Source organism: Podarcis gaigeae (assembly GCF_964106915.1).
Source record: "Podarcis gaigeae genome assembly, chromosome: 4".
NCBI lineage: Eukaryota > Metazoa > Chordata > Lepidosauria > Squamata > Lacertidae > Podarcis > Podarcis gaigeae.
Genome location: NC_139677.1, coordinates 100617995 through 100645458, shown reverse-complemented (window position 1 = coordinate 100645458; position 27464 = coordinate 100617995). Strand labels below are relative to the sequence as shown.

Below are 27464 nucleotides of genomic sequence, written 5' to 3'. Positions count from 1 at the left end.
AATTACTGTCGTTTTCTTCTTCTTGATAACTTTATTGTTTTGTCTTTTTTGGTAAACTGCCTTGAGGTTAGTTGTTTCTTTTTACCATAAACAGAAATATTAAAAGCCCAGCTCCGATGTGTATTTGCTGTGAAACAAAGAAACACCCTCATTGCAGCTATGCTTCGCCCTGAGTAACGCTACCGGGCTTAACAAAAGCTTTGCCCCAATATTGTGAGCAAAGGTTTCGTGATTTGAATTTAATAGCCTGCTTGTTGATGGTAATACAAGAGGGAGGGGGACAATTTCTGGAGATGCTGTGGTGGAGTTCAGGAACCCAGCAACTCCTTAGGACCTTCCTGAGTCAACAATGACCTCATAGTGGGGGTTAGACTTATGCGCAGGCTTCCCGGTCTCACAGCTGCAGCCTTGCCGGTGAAATCTGGGCTTCCCCCTTGGCCAACTCCTCTTCCTCTGACACTCTCTTCCTCCCCTGAGGCAGCAATGGTGGCTGTGGTGGCACTTGGCCAGTGCCAGATTTATGTATAAGCAAAACAAGCTCTCTTGCCCCTCCAAAAAAAATTAAAGGGAAACTGAATGTAAATTTCCAAAATATAAGATAAAAAACAAATAAAACCTACATACAGAAACAGAGTTATGTGTTGTGTAGGCTCCTATAAGACTCACTTTTTCCCTCATGAAAAGTAAGGGGAAATGTGTGTGCATCTTATGGACCGAATGCAGGCTGTGCAGCTATCCCAGAAGCCAGAACAGCAAGAGGGATCGCTGCTTTCACTGCGCAGTGATCCCTCTTGCTGTTCTGGCTTCTGAGATTCAGAATATTTTTTTTCTTGTTTTCCTCCTCCAAAAACTAGGTGCGTCTTGTGGTCTGGTGCGTCTTATAGAGAGAAAAATACAATAAGTCATGGGCCCTGCCTGCTAGCCTGCTCCCTAAAATATCACTGGTTTGCTCATTTCTATATACAGTGGTACCTCGGTTTACAAACAGTCCTGTTTACAAACTGTTCGGTTTACGGGTTTACGAACTCCACAAAACCGGAAGTAGTGCTCCGGTTTGTGAACTTTACCTCGGTCTATGAACGGAAGACGGTAACAGCAGTCACAAAATTAAAAGACGTCTGCTTCTTGGGAGAAAAGCAATGACAAACCTAGACAGCATCTTAAAAAGCAGAGATATCACCTTGCCAACAAAGGTCCGTCTAGTTAAAGCTCTGGTTTTCCCAGTAGTGATGTATGGAAGTGAGAGCTGGACCATAAAGAAGGCTGATCGCCAAAGAATGGATGCTTTTGAATTCTGGTGCTGGAGGAGACTCTTGAGAGTCCCATGGACTGCAAGAAGATCAAACCTCTCCATTCTGAAGGAAATCAGCCCTGAGTGCTCACTGGAAGGACAGATTCTGAAGCTGAGGCTCCAATACTTTGGCCACCTCATGAGAAGAGAAGACTCCTTGGAAAAGACCCTGATCTTGGAAAGATGGAGGGCACAAGGAGAAGGGGACGACAGAGGATGAGATGGTTGGACAGTGTTCTCGAAGCTACCAGCATGAGTCTGACCAAACTGTGGGAGGCAGTGGAAGACAGGAGTGCCTGGCGTGCTCTGGTCCAGGGGGTCACGAAGAGTCGGACACGACTAAACAACAACAACAACAAACGGAAGCCGAACAGTGGAAGGGCACTGGTGGTGGGAGGCCTCATTAGGGAAAGACTGGATTTGGTTTAAGAACGGGCTTCACGAACAAATTAAGTTGGTAAACCGAGGTACCACTGTATAGGGTGCCTCCATTCTGCATGGACTGGCTGCATGGCAACATGTGCAAATGGCTTGAGATACCTATCAGGTCCATAAGTTACCATATAGCATATATTCAACACAAAAAACAGTGACAATTTGTTGTTGACAAAGGACAGCTGGACGTATAAAGGGCCCCATTACCTTCATCAAACCTAAATCCGGCCCTATTTTGGCAGCCCTTCTTCGGCTGAGTCTTTCTACCCTGCCCATAAGCAGAGTGGAACAAGCACAGCAGGACCAACACACAACAAAGAGCACAAAGCAGATTATGACTGTTTGTATAGATGACAGCAAATGGACACTCCCCGATACAACCAACGCCTTCAGAATGGGCACGTGCTTTGAAGAGATGATGCACCACAAAAGCTCTGCCGCTGGCAGACTTTGCAGCAAAGGGTGGAGCTGATTTTAAGCAATGTCTAGGAAGAAGGGTGCAGGATCTGCACCCAAGATGAGAATGCAGCCTGTCCTTCTTACTACATCAGAAGGAAATGGATACAGCCCTCTTGCATTGAGCCAGCTCATCTAGTCCCAGTGCATAATCTACTCAAGCAATGACCCTCTGAGGACTCAGTGAAAGAGTTCCTGAGACCTGCGCCTCGCTTTCTTGTTTTACAACACAGGAAGTTGGTGCTCTATTGTGGGTCTATTTTGCAACAGTTCACTGATGCAATAATAGGTAAAGGTAAAGGACCCCTGGTGGACGCAGGTGGCGCTGTGGTCTAAACCACTGAGCCTAGGGCTTGCTGATCGGAAGGTCGGCAGTTCAAATCCCCGCGACGGGGTGAGCTCCCGTTGCTCGGTCCCTGCTCCTGCCAACCTAGCAGTTTGAAAGTACGTCAAAGTGCAAGTAGATAAATAGGTACCACTCTGGCAAGAATCGTAGAATCATAGAGTTGGAAGAGACCACAAGGGCCATCGAGTCCAACCCCCTGCCAAGCAGGAAACACCATCAGAGCACTCCTGACATATGGTTGTCAAGCCTCTGCTTAAAGACCTCCAAAGAAGGAGACTCCACCACACTCCTTGGCAGCAAATTCCACTGTCAAACAGCTCTTACCGTCAGGAAGTTCTTCCTAATGTTTAGGTGGAATCTTCTTTCTTGTAGTTTGGAACCATTGCTCCGTGTCCGCTTCTCTGGAGCAGCAGAAAACAACCTTTCTCCCTCCTCTATGTGACATCCTTTTATATATTTGAACATGGCTATCATATCACCCCTTAGCCTCCTCTTCTCCAGGCTAAACATGCCCAGCTCCCTTAGCCGTTCCTCATAAGGCATCGTTTCCAGGCCTTTGACCATTTTGGTTGCCCTCCTCTGGACACGTTCCAGTTTGTCAGTGTCCTTCTTGCACTGTGGTGCCCAGAACTGGACACAGTACTCCAGGTGAGGTCTGACCAGAGCAGAATACAGTGGCACTATTACTTCCCTTGATCTAGGTGTTATACTCCTATTGATGCAGCCCAGAAGGTAAACAGGAAGGTAAACAGCATTTCTGTGCATTGCTCTGGTTCGCCAGAAGTGGCTTAGTCATGCTGGCCACATGACCTTGAAGCTGTCTGCGGACAAATGCCGGCTCCCTCGGCCTATAGAGCGAGATGAGCGCACAACCCCAGAGTCGTTCGCGACTGGACCTAACAGTAAGGGGTACCTTTACCTTTTTTAAAGGACCCCTGGAAAGTTAAGTGCAGTCAAAGGCGACTAAGGGGTTGCGGCGCTCATCTTGCTTTCAGGCCGAGGGAGCCGGCGTTTGTCCACGGACAGCTTTCTGGGTCATGTGACCAGCAGGACTAAACCACTTCTGGCACAACGGGACTCCGTGACGGAAACCAGAGCACACAGAAACGCTATTTACCTTCCTGCCATAGCGGTACCTATTTATCTACTTGCACCGGTGTGCTTTTGAACTACTAGGTTAGCAGGAGCAGAGACTGAGCAACAGGAGCTCACCCAGACGTGGGGATTCGAACCGCTGACCTTCTGATCGGCAAGCCCAAGAGGCTCAGGGGTTTAGACCACAGCGCCACCCACGTGCATTAATAACTGCATTGGTGGTGGGATTATATTGAAACATCCACACATAATTTGACATTATTTGTTGTTCTCCAATGCTTCTCGGATGACTAAGAGGTAATACGATAGCCTTTCCACAAGGCATGATGCGGATCAAGAATAACCAAGATAGACATAATATTTGGCAAGGACCAAAAGGAACAATATGGTTTTAAACACCACACACAGGAAGAAGAAAGGAGAACTTCACTTGTGGATCATAAGTTATTAAATGTGTCAACACAAATTGAAGTTAGAACACGGTAGCTGTTGTATAAGGGATTATTATTAAGATTGGATTGTAACTGGATTGAATAACAGTTTGGAAGCAGAATTAAAGGGAATTATTATACCTTGAATAATAACCAGGCAGAGGGCCTTCTTGGTGGTGGCGCCCGCCCTGTGGAACGCCCTACCATCACATGTCAAGGAAATAAACAACTAAACTATCTGACTTTTAGAAAACATCTGAAGGCAGCCCTGTTTAGGGAAGTTTTTAATGTTTGATGTTTTATCGTGTTTTTTATATTCCGTTGGGAGCTGCCCAGAGAGGCTGGGGAAACCTGGCCAGATGGGTGGGGTCCAAATAATAAACAAACAAACAAACAAAAATAAATTACTCTATTGCCTTAATAGCTCCCTGAAAAGTGCACTCCGCACCGCTTGCAAAATGCGATGATTTGAAATACAGGGAGCGCCAATGGAGATCATAATCTGGAAGAGCTCACATCCCACCCTGGCCCTGACCTGTCTCACCGTTCCTCTCGGATTTGGCCCCCTCCTCGTCCGTGTCTTTCTGGGCGGTGCAGTGATAGCCCTTCTTCATCAACAGGTTGCAGAAGAGGATCCCTAGCAGGCCCATCACGCAGAAGACCGGGACAATGGCCAAGACGGCATACTGGGTGGCGCTCTCCTCTGGCTTCCCCTCTCGGGTGCCGTTGGCAGCCATCTTGTTGTCCCGCCTCTGCAGAGCTTCGGCGTTGCGTGCCAGGCGGGTCAGCCACTTCCTGGATCCTGAGAGGGTAAGGAATTGGGAGAAGTTGGTGGCAACACGAGATCAACCAGGATGTACCACCAGCTGTGGGGTGACCCCCTCCCTGTCCTTGGCTCCAACATCCAACAACTGACGGGCTCCCTGCCTTCTGCCATCCCAGTCCCAATGGAAACCAGGCACTGTGGCCTTAATGGATTTGGACTATACCATTCCAGCTCCCTACAACATTTCCCAGAGAAGAATGGCAGGTTAAGTTGGACTATGCTGAAATGGCAAAAATGACCGGAAAAATCAGAAATCAGGAAGATCAAAGTTTTAATAAGGAATGGGGAAGAAAATTTATCATTCATTTTACAAACCACTGAAAACAGTTAACATCGTTCGTAGGATTGGAATAACACTTGTAGTTCAATGGTGAATTTTGAATATAATGGTGAAGTAAAAGGTTTGGATAATCACAAAAGATGCAAGAACAACGGGACCCACAAAGGGGAGGGGGGAAGTCCAGGAGATTCTTTAGAATTGTATTTTTATGTTGTATGTTGTAGATGTGTTTTAAAAGCTTTCATTTAATTTTACAGGGCAAGAAACCAACAATTCCCAGATCCTCCCTTTTCCTTGATGCTCACTTACAGTAGGGCTTTGAAAGCACAGCTGACCTTAATGGGTCCCCTCTCTTTAAGCCGAGACGCTCAAAGGCTTTATTATTATTTACTTTATTTTCTTATTTATCAAACTTATATGCTGCCCTTCATCTGAAAGTCACAGGACAGTTGGCAACATAAAAACAACCAAGCCCATTCCATTGTGTCAAATGCCTTTTAGACATCTGGAAGCAAAGCAGTGGTGTTAACGGCGCAGGGCGTGCAATCAAATTAAAATACCCTTTGACATCACATCCTGGTTGTTCCTACTTAAAACAAAACCCACATTTCACCTGGAGATCATTTCTGGGTGTTCAGTAGAATGCATGCTTCTGGCAGAATTTTACAACCTGCCTTTGCCACACAGGCATGCCCGACGGATGAATCAACCACGAGTTTTTCAACATTTGGGTATCAACAATTATTGCCACGATCTGCCCTGCAGAAATTCCTGTTGCAACCTATGTCTGACTAGCCGTGATGCTTTCGCACCTCGTGTTGTAAGGAACCGCAATGCGCCCCTCGGACCCGTTCTGGTATTTGACAGGCAGACTACATAGAGGTGGAAGCAGGAATTCCAGGGCTTGGAATCTCCTGCCTTTCTACACCACCTTGTTCAGAGTAATAATAATAATAATAATAATAATAAGAAGAAGAAGAAGAAGAAGATGATGATGATGATGAAGAAGAATTTATTTATACAGCCACTCTGGGCGGCTTCCAACAAAACACTAAAATACAATAACCTATTAAACATTAAAAGCTTCCCTAAACAGGGCTGCCTTCAGATGTCTTCTAAAAGTTTGGTAGTTATTTTTCTCTTTGACATCTGGTGGGAGGGCGTTCCACAGGGCGGGTGCCACTACTGAGAAGGCCCTCTGCCTGGTTCCCTGTAACTTGGCTACTCGCAGCCAGGGAACCACCAGAAGGCCCTCGGCGCTGGACCTCACTTTCCAGGCAGAAATATGGAGGTGGAGACACTCCTTCAGGTATACTGGACCGGGGCCATTTAGGGCTTTAAGGGTCAGCACCAACACTTTGAATTGTGCTCGGAAACATACTGGGAGCCAGTGTAGGTCCTTCAAGACCGGTGTTATATGGTCTCGACAGCTGCTCCCAGTCACCAGTCTAACTGCCGCATTCTGAATTACCGTAGTTGTAGTTTCCAGGTCACCTTCAAAGGTAGCACCACATAGAGCGCATTGCAGTAGTCCAAGCGAGAGATAACTAGAGCATGCACCACTCTGGCGAGACATTCTGCAGGGAGGTGGGGTCTCAGCCTGCGTACCAGATGCAGCTTATGACGCCTCCATGGACAGCTGTGAGTCCAGAATGACTCCCAGGCTGCACACCTGGTCCTTCAGGGGCAAAGTTACCCCATTCAGGACCAGGGAGTCCTCCACACCTGCCCACCTCCTGTCCCCCCAAAACAGTACTTCTGTCTTGTCAGGATTCAACCTCAATCTGTTAACTGCCATCCATCATCCAATCGCCTACAGACACTCACACAGGACCTTCACCGCCTTTACTGGTTCTGATTTGAAAGAGATACAGGTTTCAAAAAATCTCTCAGACCCACCCAGGAAATCCCAAGGTTTGCACATGCACTGAGACACGCTGAGGTGTACCAAAGGTGTACCAACAAGCCAAAGAGAATTAGCATGATTCACTACAATCAACTTTTCTTCGTGTGACACAAGAGAGAATATCAGGGTGTAATTAATCCTTCACAAGCCATCAAGATCCACTTAGTGCTGTGTTATATACACCGTGTTGTCTGGTTTTAGGACTTGCCCTGTTTTCGTGATTCTAATTTGTTTTAAACGGTTTCCGATGATGTATTTTGAACTGTGGTACCCCACCCTGGAATCTGAGGGTGGAGGGCAGCTAATGATAATATAGAAAAATAATAATCAGAGAGAAATAGACAAAAACCAGAAATTTAGCAACTCATCCTGGGACTCTTGGGTTTTTATTTTTAAATAAATATATTTGTCCCAGTAACATTAACATGTCACATTAAGGCAAGTCATGACATGGTATCACTGCATGGAATATTCCCCCACTGCCACTCACATGGGGAAGGGAGCATCTGGGGCGATGACATCACGCCCCACATTTCAACGCAACTCAATTTTCCCAGGAAGAGAATAAGAAAGGAGCAGCACTCAACTCGCATTTCTTGCCTCTCCCTATGAAGTTTCAGACTCTGAGGCTCTTTCAACTGCCGTAATATTTATTAGTACGCTTGTACTCTGCCCTTTAGGGGATGTGGGTGGTGCTGTGGGCTAAACCACAGAGCCTAGGACCTGCCAATCAGAAGGTCGGCAGTTCGAATCCCCGCAATGGGGTGAGCTCCCGTTGCTCGGTCCCTGCTCCTGCCAACCTAGCAGTTCAAAATCACATCAAAGTGCAAGTAGATAAATAGGTACCACTCTGGCAGGAAGGTAAACGGCGTTTCCGTGCGCTGCTCTGGTTCGCCAGAAGCGGCTTAGTCATGCTGGCCACATGACCCAGAAGCTGTACGCCGGCTCCCTTGGCCAATAAAGCGAGATGAGCGCCGCAACCCCAGAGTCGGTCACGACTGGACCTAATGGTCAGGGGTCCCTTTACCTTTACTCTGCCCTTTAAATTTCATTTATTGCTTTGGAGATTTTGTAAACAGAGCTACCACTGTGGTATACAAGATAAAATGCAAAAGATCACACATTCAATGAATGAAAAGCGGAGGAACTATTTCTACGATTTTATCCCATTGCATAAAATCATAGAATCGTCAAGTTGGAAATTACCCCAAGGGTCATCTAGATTTCAAAGAGAACAACAACTACCAGACTTTTAGAAGACATCTGAAGGCAGCCTTGTTTAGGGAAGCTTTTAATGTTTGATGCATTACTGTATTATTATTATTATACCCAGATGGTGGGGTATAAAATAATAATAATAATAATAATAATAATAATAATAATAATAATAATAATAATAATTTCCAACCCCCTGCAATGCAGGAATCTCAACTTGCAATGCCCCATCCAACGACTGGCTCACACTTCAGGGAAAGCCTTTTTAAACAAAACCATCTTGCGGAGGTTGAAAATATCTCAATGCGAGGCGCTTGTCTTATTCCAGCTGGCAAATGATTCCAGAGGGCTGGAGCTGCAACACTAAAAGCCTCTTTTCTAGGACAAGCTAAACGCACCTCTGGGGAACCTGGTGCTCTCAGCAGTGCCACACCTGAGGAGCACAGTTGCTGGGGAGAGCATCTTTTATGTCACTTTAAGTCGTCCATCAAAGAACTGAAGGTAACCCAGGTGATCTCCCACCCAGGCCCTGAGCTGCTTCACTTTGGCAAGACAACCTAACTTGCAGACCACGCCCAGTCAGCTCCTTCCCTCTCCAGCTTGAATGGAAATAAAATGTTCCCTTTTTGCACCTTCACCATCTTTTGCTCTCACCTGAGCATCCTGGGAGGCTTTGGGGGGCAGAAAAACAAGGCAGGCAGGTGGCGTTTGGGTCTGTCTCACCGTCAGGGCTATAATATCTGTGGATGGAAAGAAGAGAGATGATCAGGTTAAAGGCTGGTATCTCAGAGATGCCCCAAAGACACCGGCATATCCCACCAGGACAAAGATCCCCAACAGGTCCCCTCCAGACATTGAAATTTCGCAGCTGGATGTACATTTCCAAAATATAAGATAAAAAACAAATAAAATAAAACCTACATACAGCAACAGTGTTTTGTGTTGTGTAGGCTCCTGTGATGGAAGTCATGGGCCCCGCCTGCTAGCCTGCTCCCTAAAATATCACTGGTTTGCTTATTTCTTATGTGCAAATGGCTTTAGATACCTATTAGGTCCATAAAGGAGCCCTGTGTTTAGGGAAGCTGTTAATGTTTAATAGGTTATTGTATTTTAATATTCTGTTGGAAGCTGCCCAGAGTGGCTGGGGAAACCCAGCCAGATGGGTGGGGTATAAATAATAAATAATAATAATAATAATTATTATTATTATTATTATTATTTACCATACAGCATATGCTCAACAACAAAAAAACCAGCGACAATTTGTTGTTGACAAAGGACAGCTGGACATATAAAGGGCCCTTTACCTTCAGTAGCTGAGGGCCTCATCAAACCGAATCTGGCCCTGGTTGCCATTATCCTCACTTTATCTTCTGCCGCTGCACTTATAAGTCACAGCAACACAAAAGTATCCCATAAGTCCCATCCGGTAACTGCTAAAAAAGGTGCAAAGTCTTCGCAGGACTCCCGTGTGGCTAAAAGAGGTGCAAAATCTTATGCTGTACTGGGGGACAGAGTGAAAAACCCCACTGAAAATGCTAGAGGATAAGGAAAAAGGCGGGAATCTCCTTTTCCACTCTCTGCAAAATCGATGCGGGGAATTTGGATTAATCAGCAGCAAAAAACGTGACTAAGGGGTCATCTAGTTTCTCCCTCCTCCCTCTAGCCTTAAGTTAAGCAGGCTGAGTTCAGCCAAGAACTGGCGATGAATCACTGATTCCTGCTCCATCACTTCCTCCTCACTGGTTTCCCGTCAAGATGCTGGGATTCCGGCTCTTCCTGGTACGCAGTTTTGCAGACTGCGGCATTTCGGAACTGTTGCTTTGCCGCCTCTCCACAAGGACTCCCTTCGCGGGCGATCGTAAACTTTCAGGTGTCCCCAACCCTGATAGCATTTCCGGCTAGGGATGGGAGAATCTCAATATTGGCCTCTCCTTTTCTCAGTTCTACTCATTCAGCTTGCTTTCTCCCCCTGCTCCTGTTCTCATTATTGCAAAATTGGCCCAGAATACACATTTTTGCAAGCACTTCTCATTCACTCTCTCTCTCTGTGGTTTTTTTTGGACGCTGTTTTCACTAAGAGACACAGTCCACGCACACTCCACCCTAGAACATGCATTTTCATTCACATTACTTGGCTGGAAAAACACACTGGAAAATTAGGAGAAAGTGCAAATTTCAAGAGACAGCGGTGTTTCGATGCAGGCAAAGTCTGAAGAGGTGTGAATTTAGCAAGTACAGTGGTACCTCGGGTTACAGACGCTTCAGGTTACAGACGCTTCAGGTTACAGACTCCGCTAACCCAGAAATAGTACCTCAGGTTGAGAACTTTGCTTCAGGATGAGAACAGAAATCGCGCGGTGACAGCGGGAAGCCCCACTAGTTAAAGTGGTACCTCAGATTAAGAACAGTTTCAGGTCAAGAACGGACCTCCGGAACAAATTAAGTACTTAACCTGAGGTACCACTGTATGCCTTTTAAAAGTGAAGCGGATTTCTGTCCCGTCCCGACTTCCAGCCAAGGCACTGGGAACCAGAGCCACAAAAATATGCACACCTGTGCTTGCTAACGTTCTCTGATACTGAACACACCAAGTACTGTCCAAGAGGGATGCACACCCTCTTCCAAAACCAGTAAGAATATTTGCTCTGAAAATGGGGCTATACAGTGGGGGGGGGGGCAGCAGCCCAGTTTGCAACCCTTCTAAAAATATTATGACTGGCAGAATCCGAGACACGGGAGAAGAACAAACGGAAGAAGATTGGAAGAAATTTAAAGACTGTCTGCAAAAACATTGCAAACTATTTGAATGTTAAAGTGATGCAGGATATAAAGTTAGTGTGGCATTAGTGACATAGTTGAAAGGAATATATAAAGATGTTTTTTGAGTAAGAACTAAAGAAATATAGCAAAATTAATCAATGTTAAAAAGATGGGGATTGGAAGTTAAGTGGTTAGTAGCGGTAATGGTTAATTTAAAAGAAAATAAGCAATATTAAAATTAGTTAAAATAGAGGAAGGATTTGCTGAAAATAAATTAGAAATTGGAATACAGAAAGGGGAGTGTGAGGAAGTCGGGAAAGTAAGTAACAAGAAATTAAGATTTGAATTTATATATTTTTCTTTGTTTTTTTATGTTTTATATTGTTTTTTGTCTGTAATTGTGTTGTTCTGTTTTGTCATGATAAAATTTGTGGAAACCTTAATAAAAATTCTTATAAAAAAAAAATATTATTCTCTCTCTGGTTCTTGCTTGAAATGCCCCAAGCCATCCCAGGGACTGATGAGTCCCTGCCTATTTGAACTTCAGCACTGCTGTGGTATCAATTGCATTGAGACCTCCCTTTTGCACTCACACCCCTCTCTGCCTGCATTCCTGTGATCCTTATCGGAATCACCTGACTTTCCCCAGGCATGTTGCGCATTGAGGCTGGACTGAATAGCAGGCCTCTAAGCCCTGGGGTATCGGAGGGTCCTCTACCCAGCAGCCCGGCCTGCTGTACAATCTGGATTGCTGATTTTTCAACCTGGGCTCTTTGGAAACTTATTACAGGCTTAAGAATATAAGAACGTGAGACAAGCTGGGAATGGTTGGCTCCTGGGTGAATTAGGAAGTTTAAGATCCTCATAGCTTTTGGAGCATATGTACTCCATATGGAGCATAGGGAGTTTCCACTGAAATGAGGCTGCATTTTAATGTTGAATTTTAATCTTGTTTTTTAAGCTGTATTTCAATCAATTGTTTTTATATTTGGTGTTAGCTGCCCTGAGCCCGGTCTTGGCTGGGGAGGGCGGGGTATAAATAATTTTTTAAAATATTATTATTATTACTCAGGCACTGCACAACACATAATAATACTACCCCAAAATACCCCACCCATCTGGCTGGGTTTCCCCAGCCCCTCTGGGCGGCTCCCGACAGAATATTAAAAACAAGATAAAACATCAAACATTAAAAGCTTCCCTAAAGAGGGGTGCCTTCAGGTGTCTTCTAAAAGTCAGGCAGTTGTTTATTTCCTTGACATCTGATGGGAGGGCGTTCCACAGGGCGGGTGCCACCACCGAGAAGGCCCTCTGCCTGGTTCCCTGTAACCTCACTTCTCACAGGGAGGGAACCGCCAGAAGGCCCTCGGAGCTGGACCTCAGTGTCTGGGGTGAATGATGGGGGTGGAGATGCTCCTTCAGGTGTACTGGGCCAAGGCCGTTTAGGGCTTTAAAGGTCTGCACCATCACTTTGAATTGTGCTCGGAAACGAATATGGACATTTGCACAGAATGAATTTGAATATGAATGTGGACGTTTGCGCAGAAAACACAGGCAAGAGTTATGTCACGCTAGAAGTACAGTGGTACCTCTGGTTGCGAACAGGATTCGTTCCGGAGCCCCGTTCGCCACATGAGCAGAAAGCAACCTGTGTCTGCGCATGTGCTGGTCGCAATTCGCCGCTTCTGCGCACAACGTCATTTTGAGCATCTGCGCATGCGCGAGCGGCGAAACCCGGAAGTAACCCATTCCGTTACTTCCAGGTCGCCGTGGGACGTATCCTGAAAGAACGTAACCTGAACCGAACTTAACAAGAGGTATGACTGTATGCGTTGAAAACAGGCTTAGCAGAACCATCAAGGCCCAAATAAAAACAGATCCAAGGGCTGCATCAATCAGCTGTTGCTAAAAACGTAAGAAGAAATTGCTGGATCCGGCCAATAGCCCATCTAGCCCCGCAATCCTGTTCTAACGCTGGGCAGAGGCCTGTGGAAGCAGGTCCTCAGCGCAAGAGCAACTGTCCTTTCCTGCGGCTTCCAGCAATTCAAGCATTGCTGCCTCCAGCTATGAAGGCAAAAAACATCGGCTCCCTGGCTGGTAGCCATCGAGAACAGTCTGTGAGTTTGTCTAATCCTCTTCTTAAAGACATCTAGGCTGGCAGCCATCCCTGCCTCGCATGAGAGCAGGTTTCACAGTTTAACAAAACGCTTAAACAAGCTGTGTGGTCATCACGGCCTCTTGTGGTTTCTCGACAAGGCGAATGACGGTCATAATTTTCAGGCAAAATTGCTTCAACGCCTGGTTGCCAGCTTTCCTCCACAACACAGAGCCACATGGAAAAACGCAGGCATGCTCAACGCATGAGGGAGGGCAATTGCCCTGCAATGCTCTCCCCTCCTCTTGCCCCGAATCCTTAGCAACGCATGGTGGTTCCTTGCAGGATACGTGCGTGTTTGGGGTGTAAAAATCCTGAGGATCCATGAGTTTTTACCTCCCCTCTCCCAGACAGCCTCCTTTATCTCTAGCGTCCCTTATCTCTCTCCCGATCCCACTGATCAGCTGCTTCCTTTCAACACTCCCTTCCCTCTTGTTTGCCTTAGTGTCTTTTCTTTAGCTGAAGCAGTTTTTTGCTCCTCCTTTTCTTTTAATTTCTCTCCTCATTACTTTAGTCTTCCTGTCTCCTCTCCTTGCAAGTTCGCTGTCTTTACCTCCCCCTCCCAGGCAGCCTCCTTTATCACTAGCCTCCCTTATCTTGCTCCCAATCGCTTGCGATCAGCGGCTTCCTTTCAACACCTCCTTCCCTCTTTCAAAAAGCAAACCATGATCTGCTTTTCTCCCCTGGGCAATTCAGCTCCAGGGACCACACATTCGCTCCGTAAGACGCGCAGACATTTCCCCTTACTTTTTAGGAAGAAAAAAGTGCATCTTATGGAGTGAAAAATATGGTAAGTTCAAATCCAAATCCTGCCACAATTTCACATTTGTGCAAAACTTTATATTCTGACATGCCGGTGTGTTGCCAATTGATTCTCGTACAAGGCTCCGTGTTTGCCAGAGAGCTGCAACGCTGCCTGTAGCGCGGGAGGGTTTGGCGCAGGTGTGTCTGCCCTGCAAGAGAATAGAGAGTAAAAGCAATAAGCAGCGTTACCCGGGCATGCAGTCCCCGCACAAGGTGTCCACTACGGCTGTTCCAGGGCTGGCATGAACCCTCCTTTTGGCTTCACAGTGGGTATGCAGCGTGCAGAATTCCAGCCCGTAGCTGGGAGAGAAGGTTCCCGCAGAGCAAGCCTTGCAAATCATCCCCAGTCCTTTCCCATAGCCACATGTCTAGAGTGGGAAATCAAAGAAAAAGCAGAGTTAAGATGCCACAAGCTCAACCAGGCAGGGATGTGTGTAGTTCCTTATACCTCACTTCCCTTCCAGCTGTTGGACTGAAGTCCGCCGCTGGGATGTGGCGGAATCTTCATGAAAATCCCAACACTCGTGAGGTGGGTGAGAGGGTTCTCTATTAAAAGGCTGGATTCTGGGCTTGAACGTTGCAATTATAATAGTAATAATAATAATAAAGTTGTGCTCCCTTTACAAATTTGGTCTGGCTGAAAAGTAAGGTGAAATACATACTGATCCATTCTGATAGAATAAAATAACAATAACAACAACAACAACAACAACAACAACAACAACAACAACAACAATAATAATAATATTTTATTTATACCCCGCCTTCCCCGGCCAGAGCCGGGCTCAAGGCAGCTAACACCAATAAAATCACAGTAAAAACATAATGTTGGGGGGAACAATTTGAAATACAAGTTAAAATACAATTTAAAATGCAGCCTCATTTTAATAGTAGCCCATAGATCAAAACCATAAGGGGAGGGACACATAAGGGTCAGACTGAGTCCAAACTAAAGGCCAGGCGGAACAGCTCCGTCTTGCAGGCTCTGCAGAAAGATGTCAAGTCCCGCAGGGCCCTGGTCTCTTGTGACAGAGCATTCCACCAAGTTGGGGCCAGTACTGAAAAGGCCCTGGCCCTAGCTGAGACCAACCTAACCACCTTGGGACCTCCAAAGTGTTGTCATTTGTGAACCTTAAGGTCCTCCACGGGGCATACCAGGAGAGGCGGTTCCGTAGGTACGTGGCTCCTAGGCTGCATAGGGCTTTAAAGGTTAAGATGCCACAAGCTCAACCAGGCAGGGGTGCAGTTCCTTATGCCTCACTTCCCTTCCAGCCGTTGGACTGACGTCCGCCGCTGGGATGTGGCGGAATCTTCACGAACATCCCAACACTCGCGAGGCGGGCGAGAGGGTTCCCTATTAAAAGGCTGGATTCTGGGCTTGAACGTTGCAAACAGTGAACGAAGTGCACAAGACTCCTCCCAGCTGAAGTTGGATGTGCTTTTTTTTTGCTACCGGCCTTCGTAGTGGGAAATGGGATTTGAGACAGAGAAGGAGGAAATCAGATTGTGGCAAAAAAGAGAGAAGAAGCTTTTGAGCATCAGCTCTGTATAATCTAAAGGTCTAGACTCTAAAACAGGGTGGATAGAAATCAATGATTAAAAAAAAAATCAAATAATTGGATTTTTAAAATTTTAATTGGATTTTTAAAATTATTTAAATCAGATTTTTAAAATAAAATGCTTTTGGAGGAAAAATCTTGCTAAAGATAGTTTTCTCTTTAAATTACATTATAGTCCAGAGGCTATTCATCGGGAAATAAGAATTTGTTTTAAGTTTTTCATGTGTACTAAAACTCAGTCTAAGTTTTGTTTTTTAAACATGTTTAACCACATCAGTTAACAAACATGGATACATATGCTATAATGTTATTGTTTTAATTAAATAAATTGTTGTTAAGGAAATGATTATTTTTCTCCTTCCAATAAAGCACAGCAGAAAAGTTGCCCAAATATAAACAGTTAACTTATTAAACCTCACGATAATTTCATAATTACCTGTCATGTATTTTTAATAGTATAACCAAATCAGTAATTTTTGATACAACTGTAAAAACTACTCTGAAAGTTTATTATTCCAAAAATGAAACCTTCCTCTGGTTGTAAATATTAAGATTATACCAGCAAGAATGAGTCTTTCTGTAAAAAAAAAAAAAAGATTTTAATCAAGTCTTACTGACTAGTGATTTAAATCGATTTGATTTAAATCAAATCCACCCTGCTCAAAAGGGACTGCAAAATAAGCGACAGTTAATATAGTAGGCCCTGTTTATAGAAAGGCGCATTGCTCAATGGCTGTCTTGTTTACAGAACACAGCTGACTGGAGTTAGGAGAAAACAGTGCAAACGCGATGGCAATTTGGAAGTGAACGCTTAAAAAGAACAGCCACAAAAATGTGGCCCAGCATGCTTCGCCAGAGAAAGGCCTTTTCAGCTTTGCGGAGCTCCCGTTCTGAGAACGAAATGCATGCTGCAACATATAAAAGAAAACTAAAAATTGCGAGTGTAAAACCTTCAGGCTGTAGCTTTGTCAGACACATCTAATTGCCCATGGTTAGGTGAAAGCATAAATAGACAAGAATGCTAGAATACTACAGTTTCTCATTCTGCATCCAAAACCGAAAGAGGAACATTTTCTAAATTAAGCCATTTCCCTCTATGAACCTGGCATTCCTTTTATTATTATTCTTATTATTATTTTTAATGTGAATGCATGTTGAGGCAGCGGCATGTTTTGTGAATGAAAGCTCTTGGCATTAATAAATGTTGTTGCTGATTCGGTGCTGAACTGTGCTGCCTGCAGAAACCACACAAATAATTGCATAATTTAGGGGAAATATAATTCAGCAACCCCTTTGGTTTTGGAAACGCCAGTAAGCTTTGCCACAAGGTTCTCTCCCACCCCGCAAAAGCAGCATCAAGTATCTCCAAGAGTAGATTCAGATCCATAGGGACTAGAAACTTTGATTTTAAATGGATGGATGAAAACGAAAGCACCTGTTTAGCACTGATGCAGCTGGGCTGCATTTGGAAACATCTCAAGATAGGTTTGCTTACCCTGTCTGGCTCCTCTCCCGGAGGACACCCTTCGCAAGGGAGACAGTAGCCTTTGGAACTCCAGTACTCTTGACTGCCGCATGCTTGTGCCTGATGCCAGAAGAAGGCCTGAAAAAAGCAAAAGGGAGAGAATTTGGCACTCTGATGTCCGCAGTGTTCAGCTCCTGAAGCCAGCCAGAGTCATCTGCGCTACCGGGTTGTCTCCAGGCTGCTGAGGCTGCCACTGCCACGTTTCCTGGGAACAGATTTGCAAATCTGGGGACATTCTGGGGACGGAATTTGCCCGGGGACAGATTTGCAAATCCAGGGAACCAGGGACATCTGGTAACCTGCACTTAACATATAGAATAAGAGAATAAGAAGAACATACGTTTAGAGAAGACTGGAAAACGTTTATTGAATATATGGGGGGAAATTGTGTACACCTGAAAACGTGGGCAGCATTAAGATAAATTCAACAGCGCACCGTATTTTTCGCTCTATAAGATGCACCTGACCATTGTTGTTGTTGTTTAGTCGTTTAGTTGTGTCCGACTCTTCGTGACCCCATGGACCAGAGCACGCCAGGACCAGAGCACGCCAGGCACTCCTGTCTTCCACTGCCTCCCGCAGTTTGGTCAAACTCAGGCTGGTAGTTTCGAGAACACTGTCCCACCATCTCGTCCTCTGCCGTCCCCTTCTCCTTCTGCCCTCCATCTTTCTCAACATCAGGGTCTTTCCCAGGGAGTCTTCTCTACTCATGAGGTGGCCAAAGTATTGGAGCCTCAGCTTCATGATCTGTCCTGCCAGTGAGCACTCAGGGCTGATTTCCTTAAGAATGGATCGGTTTGTTCTTCTTGCAGTCCATGGGACTCTCAAGAGTCTCCTCCAGCACCATAATTCAAAATCATCAATTCTTTGGCGATCAGCCTTCTTTATGGTCCAGCTCTCACTTCCATACATCACTACTGGGAAAACCATAGCTTTTACTATACGGACCTTTGTTGACAAGGTGATGTCTCTACTGAATGGTTTAGTTTGTGTAAAATATGCAGGGATTTATGATATGCAAAATGAACCACGGAAAGAGAAGAAGGGAAGTCACTGACATTTTGAGGTTGTTTAAATGAACGTTCTAAAGTGTAAAACAGAAAATTTAATAAAAATAATACACACACACACACAAAAAATGTATCTTGAAATGGAAGCCATTCTGATGGTGTTGAGAGAGAGAATTCACTGCCTCACGAGGGAGCCCGTTTTACAGTTGAACAACTCCTAAAAGGCACACCATGACTCCCTCAAAGAATGAGAAGCTCCAGAGTCTGTCTTGCATGCAGTGAAGTCGCCAGAAGTCGACGACTGCTGTGGTTGTGTGTTTTTATGAGTCTTTGCTGCAAGCAGATGGAAGAAAGGTGATGGCAAATGACTGGGATTTTTCTTTCCCTTACAAAGCTGGATTTTGCTTCCTGAAAAGATGGACTAGATGCCTGCTCTCCCAAGTTCCCAATTCCATACACATCCAGACTGGTAGGTTTTTGTTCACACTGTAACCAGGACTGTGTCCCGCATGGTAAAGGTAAAGGGACCCCTGATCATTAGGTCCAGTCGTGGATGACTCTGGGGTTGCGGCGCTCATCTCGCTTTCCTGGCTGACAGCTTCCGGGTCATGTGGCCAGCATGACTAAGCCGCTTCTGGCGAACCAGAGCAGCGCACGGAAACGACGTTTACCTTCCTGCCGGAGCAGTACCTGTTTATCTACTTGCACTTTGATGTGCTTTCGAACTGCTAGGTTGGCAGGAGCAGGGACCGAGCAACGGGAGCTCACCCCATCGCGGGGATTCGAACCGCCAACCTTCTGATCGGCAAGCCCTAGGCTGTGTGGATTAACCCACAGCACCACCCGCGTCCTGCATGGTACCCGAGGGCAACTGCACCCATCTTTCATTTGACAAGAGACACGGGGAAAGTTCAAGGCAGGGAAACTTACAAAAAGGAAGAATTGGGAGCAGATGCTACAGAGCCAGATAACCGATGCCAGAACCTTCGGTTGCAATAAAAATATAAAATTACAACATAATTAAAAACAAAACCAGCCCATAAAGCAAACCGCAGCGAAAGAAAAACCACAGCATGCCGGGAAATGGAGAATGAGCTCAGGGAGACTTTCCACAAACTGCTTGCTCGAGAAAGGATCTCTCCACACTGAAACTACAGTGGTGCCCCGCAAGACGAACGCCTCGCAAGACGAAAAACCCGCTAGACGAAAGGGTTTTCCGTTTTTGGAGGCACTTCGCTAAACGAATTTCTCTATGGGGTTGCTTCGCAAGACGAAAAAATCTTGCGAGTTCCCGCGTTTTCCCCCCCCGCTTTTTCCCGCCCTTTCCCTAAGCACTAAGCCGCTTATCAGCTGTTCCGCTGATAAGCCGCTTCTCAGCTGATCGCTAAAAGCCGCTAGACCGCTAATAGCGCTAATCCGCTAAGCTGTCAATGGGCTTGCTTCGCAAGACGAAAAAACCGCTAGACGAAGAAAATCGCGGAACGGATTAATTTCGTCTTGCGAGGCACCACTGTATGGAATTTGTTCGCAGGGATTAGACTGATTTAGGGAGGATAATGCTGTCTCTGCTGGAATATGAGATGCCCCATCTGCATTGGCATTCCGCCGGCTCTTAAAGATGCATCTGTTTAAGGCAAGCGGTCCCCTGATCTTCTGACCTGAACTTCCTCAGCTAGCTGTTTTCACTGCTGTTTTTAATTCTTATTCTCTTCTAATGACTCGTCTCCACTGCACAATTTAATGACGGAGGATTTCAACGTATGGATGGGATTGTTTTATTGTGCATTTTAATTATGTTGGGTACATTTCTAAAATTGGTTTTACAGCTCTTACTATCAGGAAGCTTTTCCTGATGTTTAGTCGGAATCTCCTTTCTTATAACACTCAAAGCCATGGGTTCGAGTCCTACCCTCCAGAACAGGAGGCAAAGTAAGAAGTATATAAGTAGATGAATTACTACTAAGGCTATCAATGGCTGCTACCATCACTGTTGGGTGCAGTAAGGCTCCAAATAATAGTTTCTGGGAACCACAAGTGATTTTCTTGGCCCACAGCCAAGGACCATAGCAAGCATGAGTTTGGGAACTGGAGCATCATCAATGATCTCCACAAATTGCGGCTTCGCAGATCACAAAAGTAAACTTTTCATCCCTCTGACTCAGTAAAAAAACACCACCACCACGAAACCAAAACAAGACCCAGAAATGCAGCAGTGGCACAAAAGACAGATGCCCATTCAGCTGACTTTTCCAGGTTTCGTGGACGCAACCTCTGAAGTATTTGGAGGAGGAGAAGGTGGCAATCGGGGGTTGCCTTGCATGGGTTGGACTAGATGACCCTTGGGTCCCTTTAACTCTACAACTCCAGCTTTGAAGACACTCAGGCTCAGGACGAAAGGGAGAAACATGCTAAGAGGAAGGCACACTTGGCAAACCTCTACCATGATCAACTCCCGCCCAGAAACCCACTGTGGAAGGACGTGTGGATCCAGAATTGGCCTCCACAGTCACTTAAGGACTCACTGCTAAAACCGTGTTCATGGAAGACAATCTTACTCGGCCACAAGGAATCGCCAAAGAAGAAGAAGTATGAGTCGCTGCTCTGTGCTAGCCTCCTTTCCAGATAGGGGGACAGGATGATACCTTTGGTAAAAGTTGTTCTCCACCTGGAGCGCTCGCAGGCCAGTGTTTCCCAGTTGTCGGTGTTTATACTGCATTTTTTGAGAGAGTCTTGAAACCTCTTTTGTTGACCACCAGCATGACGCTTTCCATTTTTAAGTTCGGAATAGAGCAGTTGCTTTGGCAGATGATCATCAGGCATCCGCACAACATGACCAGTCCAGCGAAGTTGATGTTGAAGAATCATTGCTTCGACACTGTTGATCTTTGCTTCTTCCAATATACAGAGCAATGACTCATACAGAGAGGCATTAGCCACCCTCCTCTGGCACAGCACAAACTCCAGCTGCATCTCTGCTTCAGGGGTGATTAAATGCTCCACCACTCATACCCAAGACAGAGAAGGGGACCATTACCCGTCCTAAGGAAAGAGTCGAGGTCCAGAAATGCATTGAGTTGGACCCCCCTCTGTAGACAAACACTTTGTCCTTCCAGGAGCTTCTCATGATTAATATTTGGAAGATTTATTGTAGCACAAGCAGTTCCTTCCTGACCTGTAAATGTTCTTTGGCAGAGAGTTTGGGCACGACAGGTTCAGATGGTAACCTTGAGGGAACCCAGGAAGACCCAACAGACGAGTCTCTTTGAAGCCATCAACGTCTTTGCACTTAAACCCCACTTGGGATTGGCCAGCTGGGCTTTGCTCTCGCCCTCTTTCCCAAAATAGACTCCTGACTGAGGCGGGGCGGGGGGGTAGGGCAGGCAGGCTGTGTACGGGACCCCAGCCAACAAGGGGAAGTTTTCCAAGGGAAGGAAACAAAATGGGCAGGTCTGAACTGCAACCCACATTGCCACATGTTCTAAAATGCTGCCTGGGCACTCATTATGCCAGGGGGCTGCTCTGTCATCTTAAACTGGCGGTGAGTCAGTTCTTGCCAGCGCAGGCAGACCTCTAAGAGCTCTGAGAAACTCAGCCATCAGGAGAAGGGAGGTGGCCAAGATCGTCTGAATATCTGCAGAATGCGGGGGCCTTTAAGACCATCTAGTTCTCTCGCTTGGACTACTGCAATGCGCTCTGTGTGGGGCTACCTTTGAAGGTGACCGGGAAACTGCAACTAATCCAGACTGTCCTTGATTAATAATAATAATAATAATAATAATATATTATACCCCGCCCATCTGGCTGGGCTTCCCCAGCCACTCTGAGCGGCTTCCAACAAAATATTAAAATACAGTAATGCATCAAACATTAAAAGCTTCCCTAAACAGGTCTGCCTTCAGATGTCTTCTAAAAGTCAGATAGTTGTTCTTCTCTTTGACATCTGGTGGGAGGGTGTTCCACAGGGCGGGTGCCACCACCGAGAAGGCCCTCTGCCTGGTTCCCTGTAACTTGGCTTCTCGCAGGGAGGGAACCACCAGGAGGCCCTCAGAGCTGGACCTCTGTGTCCAGGCTGAACGATGGGGGTGGAGACGCTCCTTCAGGTCTACTGGGCCTTTGAGGCCGTTTTGGGCTTTAAAGGTCAACACTAACACTTTGAATTGTGCTCGGAAACATACTGGGAGCCAATGTAGGTCTTTCAACAGTAAAGAGCCATTAAGATGCCTTGCCTGGCTGATGTGGATTTTATCCACAGGCAGGGAATTTTTGATTCCCTCCTCCCTCTGCCAATAGACCATCACATCCTCAGGTTTACTGCCGATCTGGGTATGTGCATAAGAAAGGGAAATATTCGCAAAGCAGTGGAGGCTGAGATTGCCGGTGGAAACACTGTTGGGACTACTTTTCCCACAGGGCGCGAGAGGCAACAAAGTCAAGTCATGCAGGAAAAATCGCACTTACCATCAGGAGGCTGAGGGCTGAGAAGAAATTCAGGGTCCCCTTCATCTTGAGGGGTTCAGTTTCAAAGCAGCCGCAAAACGAAGCTGTCGGGGGGCAGAGAACAGAGAGTTTACTGATGGAGGCCCAGCCTTTTATACTCTCCTCCGAACAGGCTGTGGTCCCAGCTCCCTTGAATGAGCTGTGTTTACCTCCATCCCCCACACAGCTCTGTTTACCCCTGCAAATTACAGTCAATTGCACAGGAAACTTATCAGCTGTGATTTAAACTAAAGAGAAGGAAACGGGAAATGTACAGGCTTCCTCCAGCAGTGGGAGTCAAAAACGCTTCCCCTCTTCGGTTTATTTATGTGGGTTCAGGTGCTTTTGAAGTCATTCAATCCCTCAGAGCCTTCCAGTTCTGAAGGAAAGCTTCTCTGCCAAAATGCCGATTGCAAGAGAAGAGCTGTGAAGGATCAGACTGAAAAACCCCGACGGGTCCAACGTCCTGCTTCTCACAGGGGTTAACCAGATGTCTACGGGGTAGCCTGCGATCAAGACTTGGGTGCAACAACCCACACTTGGGATGCCCAGCCGCTGGCATTCAAGAGAATAAAGGTCCAGTCGTGGCCGACTCTGGGGTTGCGGCGCTCATCTCGCTTTATTGGCCGAGGGAGCCGGCGTACAGCTTCCGGGTCATGTGGCCAGCATGACTAAGCCGCTTCTGGCGAACCAGAGCAGCACACGGAAACGCTGTTTACCTTCCCGCCAGAGCGGTACCTATTTATCTACTTGCACTCTGACATGCTTTCGAACTGCTAGGTGGGCAGGAGCAGGGACCGAGCAACGGGAGCTCACCCCGTCGCGGGGATTCGAACCGCCAACCTTCTGATCGGCAAGTCCTAGGCTCTGTGGTTTAACCCACAGCGCCACCCGCACCCCAGTATTCAAAGGAATACTGCCTGCAATATTGGGAGGTACTGCAAGGCCATCGTAACCCAACCCTCAACGAGGCTTCCGGACTGCTGCTGCTTTCAAGTGGGATTTGTCAAGTTGCACATTCAAGTTGTGCAATGGTTCTTGGGAGAGGGCTTGCATTCCCCCACAAAAAAAGGTCAGACCTTTTTTAAGATCAGGAAAGTAACAGAGAACTGCACCGGAAAGCACGGGATTAACGCTTTTGTTGTCACATCATCTAACCTCTCTGCAAACTTCATCTAATCTCCGTGCAAGCAAATTGAGTGCTCCATAGATGGGGTCTCTGGAAGCAGCCTTTGTCCAAGCCAGGAGTGTAGGACCTTGTTTTACCCAAATGTGGCTGAAATACAATCTCCATCGCCCCTGGCCATTGGCCATGCTTGCTGGGGCTGCTGGGAGTTGCAGTTCAGCAGCATCTGGAGAACCAAAGGGTTCCCACACTGGACCCAATCCTTTTATAAAGCCATCCAAGCTGGAGACCCGAATAATAATAATAATAATAATAATGATAATTTTATTATCTATACCCTGCCCATCTGTCTGGGTTTCCCCAGCCACTCTGGGTGGCTCCCAACAGAATATTAAAAACACAATAAAACTTCAACCATTAAAAACTTCCCTAAACAGGGCTGCCTTCAGATGTCTTCTAAAAGTCAGATACAGTGGTACAGCTTCATATTCCAGACGCTTCAGGTTACACACTCCACTAACCCAGACATAGTACCTCGGGTTAAGAACTTTGCTTCAGGATGAGAACAGAAATCACACAGCGGCAACGGGAGGCCCCATTAGCTAAAGTGGTGCTTCAGGCTAAGAACAGTTTCAGCTTAAGAATGGACCTCCAGAACGAATTAAATTCTCAACCTGAGGTACCACTGTAGTTGTTTATTTCCCTGACGTCTGGTCTGAGGGTGTTCCACAGGGCGGGCGCCACTACCAAGAAGGCCCTCTGCCTGGTTCCCTGTAACCTCACTTCTCGCAGTGAAGGAACCGCCAGAAGGCCCTCGGAGCGGGCCCCCCGTGTCTGGGCTGAACGACGAGGGTGGAGACGCTCCTTTAGGTATACTGGGCCAAGGTCGTTTAGGTCATCTGATGGGAGGGCGTTCCACAGGGTGAGCGCAACCACCAAGAAGGCCCTCGGAGCTGGACCTCAGTGTCTGGGCTGAATGATTGGGGTGGAGACACTCCTTCAGGTCTACTGGACCGAGGCCGTTTCGGGCTTTCAAGGTCAGCACCCACACTTTGAATTGTGCTCAGAAACGTACTGGGAGCCAATGCCGGTCTTTCAGGACCACCATCGCATTTTGAGGACCAAATCCCCGAATTCTACCCTGTGCTGCATGAACCAGTTTTTCCTTTGGTGGGTCCTGAATCTTCCAACATTTATGCTTGTTGGATGACTCCAGTGAGATTTATGAGCGAAGGAGGAAAATCATAGAATCCTAGAGTTGGAAGAGACCACAAGGGCCATCGAGTCCAACCCCCTGCCAAGCAGGAAACACCATCAGAGCACTCCTGACATATGGTTGTCAAGCCTCTGCTTAAAGACCTCCAAAGAAGGAGACTCCACCACACTCCTTGGCAGCAAATTCCACTGTCAAACAGCTCTTACTGTCAGGAAGTTCTTCCTAATGTTTAGGCGGAATCTTCTTTCTTGTAGTTTGGATCCATTGCTCCGTGTCCACTTCTCTGGAGCAGCAGAAAACAACCTTTCTCCCTCCTCTATGTGACATCCTTTTATATATTTGAACATGGCTATCATATCACCCCTTAACCTCCTCTTCTCCAGCTCCCTTAGCCGTTCCTCATAAGGCATCGTTTCCAGGCCTTTGACCATTTTGGTTGCCCTCCTCTGGACACGTTCCAGTTTGTCAGTGTCCTTCTTGAACTGTGGTGCCCAGAACTGGACACAGTACTCCAGGTGAGGTCTGACCAGAGCAGAATACAGTGGCACTATTACTTCCCTTGATCTAGATGTTATACTCCTATTGATGCAGCCCAGAATTGCATTGGCTTTTTTAGCTGCCGCGTCACACTGTTGGCTCATGTCAAGTTTGTGGTCAACCAAGACTCCTAGATCCTTTTCACATGTACTGCTCTCAAGCCAGGTGTCACCCATCTTGTATTTGTGCCTCTCATTTTTTTTTTTGCCCAAGTGCAATACTTTACATTTATCCCTGTTAAAATTCATCTTGTTTGTTTTGGCCCAGTTCTCTAATCTGTCAAGGTCGTTTTGAAGTGTGATCCTGTCCTTTGGGGTGTTAGCCACCCCTCCCAGTTTGGTGTCATCTGCAAATTTGATCAGGATGCCCTTGAGTCCATCATCCAAGTCGTTGATAAAGATGTTGAATAAGACCGGGCCCAAGACAGAACCCTGTGGCACCCCACTAGTCACTCTTCTCCAGGATGAAGAGGAACCATTGATGAGCACCCTTTGGGTTCGGGTCAGTCAGCCAGTTACAAATCCACTGAGTGGTAGCATAGCCAAGACCGCATTTTACCAGCTTCTTTACAAGAATATCGTGGGGCACCTTGTCATAGAATCAGAGTTGGAAGGGACCCCACCGGTCATCTAGTCCAACCCCCTGCAATGCAGGAATCTCAGCTAAAGAATCCATGACCAATGGCCATCCAACCTCTGCTTAAAAACCTCCAAGGAAGGAGAGTCCACAACCACCCGAGGGAGACCATTCCTCTCCTCCTCAAGGCTGCAGAAATGAGCTTCAATGCCCGGGGGGAAATTAGAGGTATAAGGTTTGCATTTGATTTCGCTGGTATGGGTTCGGTGCTTTGCAGTCCCCGGCCTTCCCCTACAGAGTAGCAGAAAATCCTGCTTAAGGCAAACACATGCAAACCTGCCTAATTTGCACTTCCTCCACGGATCACAGACGGCAGCTTTTTCCTGGTGCAAATGCGCAGAACGACTGGTGTGAACATCCGAAGGGCGCCAAGCTGGCAACAAACATATATCCAAGTTTCTAAAAGCAAGGCTGAAAGTAGGACTTAGCAAGTCTCAAAGGGTTGACGGATCCTCTCTGGGGAAAAGCGAGTTCCCATTATAGCACCACTGGAAGGTTCTCCAGTCTCCTCAAGGCAGCCAAAGCTCCCTAAAGTCACCTCCAAAATAATTGCACACCAAGCTCTCGGAAACCGTCCGCCGGCGCCGCGTCTGAAAAGAACTTTGCGCCATTAAAAGCGACCTCGGCCAACCCAGCGGCTGTGAAGAACGATCCGCGGGAGGCTAATTGGGCCGAAAGGAGCCCACAATGAAATGACCGCGCATTCATTTAATTTGATCGATTGGCTCCCCCGGAGGAACAGCCTTCCCCTTCACATCTGGCACACTTTGAGCTCACCCAGAGAAGGCTCAGGATGCCAGGAGGTCCTGGCACCGCCTGGAGTTGCAGCCTGGGAACAGGGCCAGGAGCCGAGGTCGGGAGCCGGGGCCGGCTTGGCTGTTAGACAGACTGAACGCTTGTCCCAAGTGCTGGCTACTGGACACGCTTCAGGCAGCAGGACTGCCAAGGATGGTGTCAAACGGCTCGAGTGTTGAGTCGTGAGGTTACAGCTTGTACCGAGGATGGAAAGTAGGTTTGTCTGGAGTAGGGAAGGTACATACCCTCCAACATTTCTCTGATGAAAATAGGGATTTTCTTTTACTGTACTATTATTATTATTCCCATCCCATCTGACTGGGTTCCCCAGCCACTCTGAGCAGCTTCCAACATATATAAAAACATAATAGAACATTTAAAAACTTCCCTAAACAGGGCTGCCTTCAGAGGTCTTGTAAAGGTTGCATAGTTACTTATCTCCTTGGCTCGGGGGTTGCATAACTCCATACCCTCCAACATATCTCCGAAGCAAATAAAATAATAATAATAATAATTTATTTATATCCTGTCCATGTGGCTGGGTTTCAAGTGGCAGGGAGTTCCAAAGTATAGATGCTGCC

General features: G+C 46.6%; 1 protein-coding gene across 8 annotated transcripts in view; it reads right to left on the bottom strand.

Annotated features, from left to right (window-relative positions):
- The window catches only part of RELT (RELT TNF receptor), an 86729-nt gene that overhangs the window by 18428 nt on the left and 40837 nt on the right, over window positions 1–27464 (bottom strand). For all 8 annotated transcript variants that reach the window (XM_083736934.1, XM_083736937.1, XM_083736935.1 and 5 more), the window contains 5 exons: window positions 22556–22638; window positions 17058–17165; window positions 14193–14371; window positions 8936–9021; window positions 4599–4856 (listed from right to left, as the gene is read on the bottom strand). In XM_083736934.1, the coding sequence (XP_083593060.1) occupies window positions 4599–4856; window positions 8936–9021; window positions 14193–14371; window positions 17058–17165; window positions 22556–22638 (714 nt within the window). The remainder of the gene's footprint in view (window positions 1–4598; window positions 4857–8935; window positions 9022–14192; window positions 14372–17057; window positions 17166–22555; window positions 22639–27464) is intronic.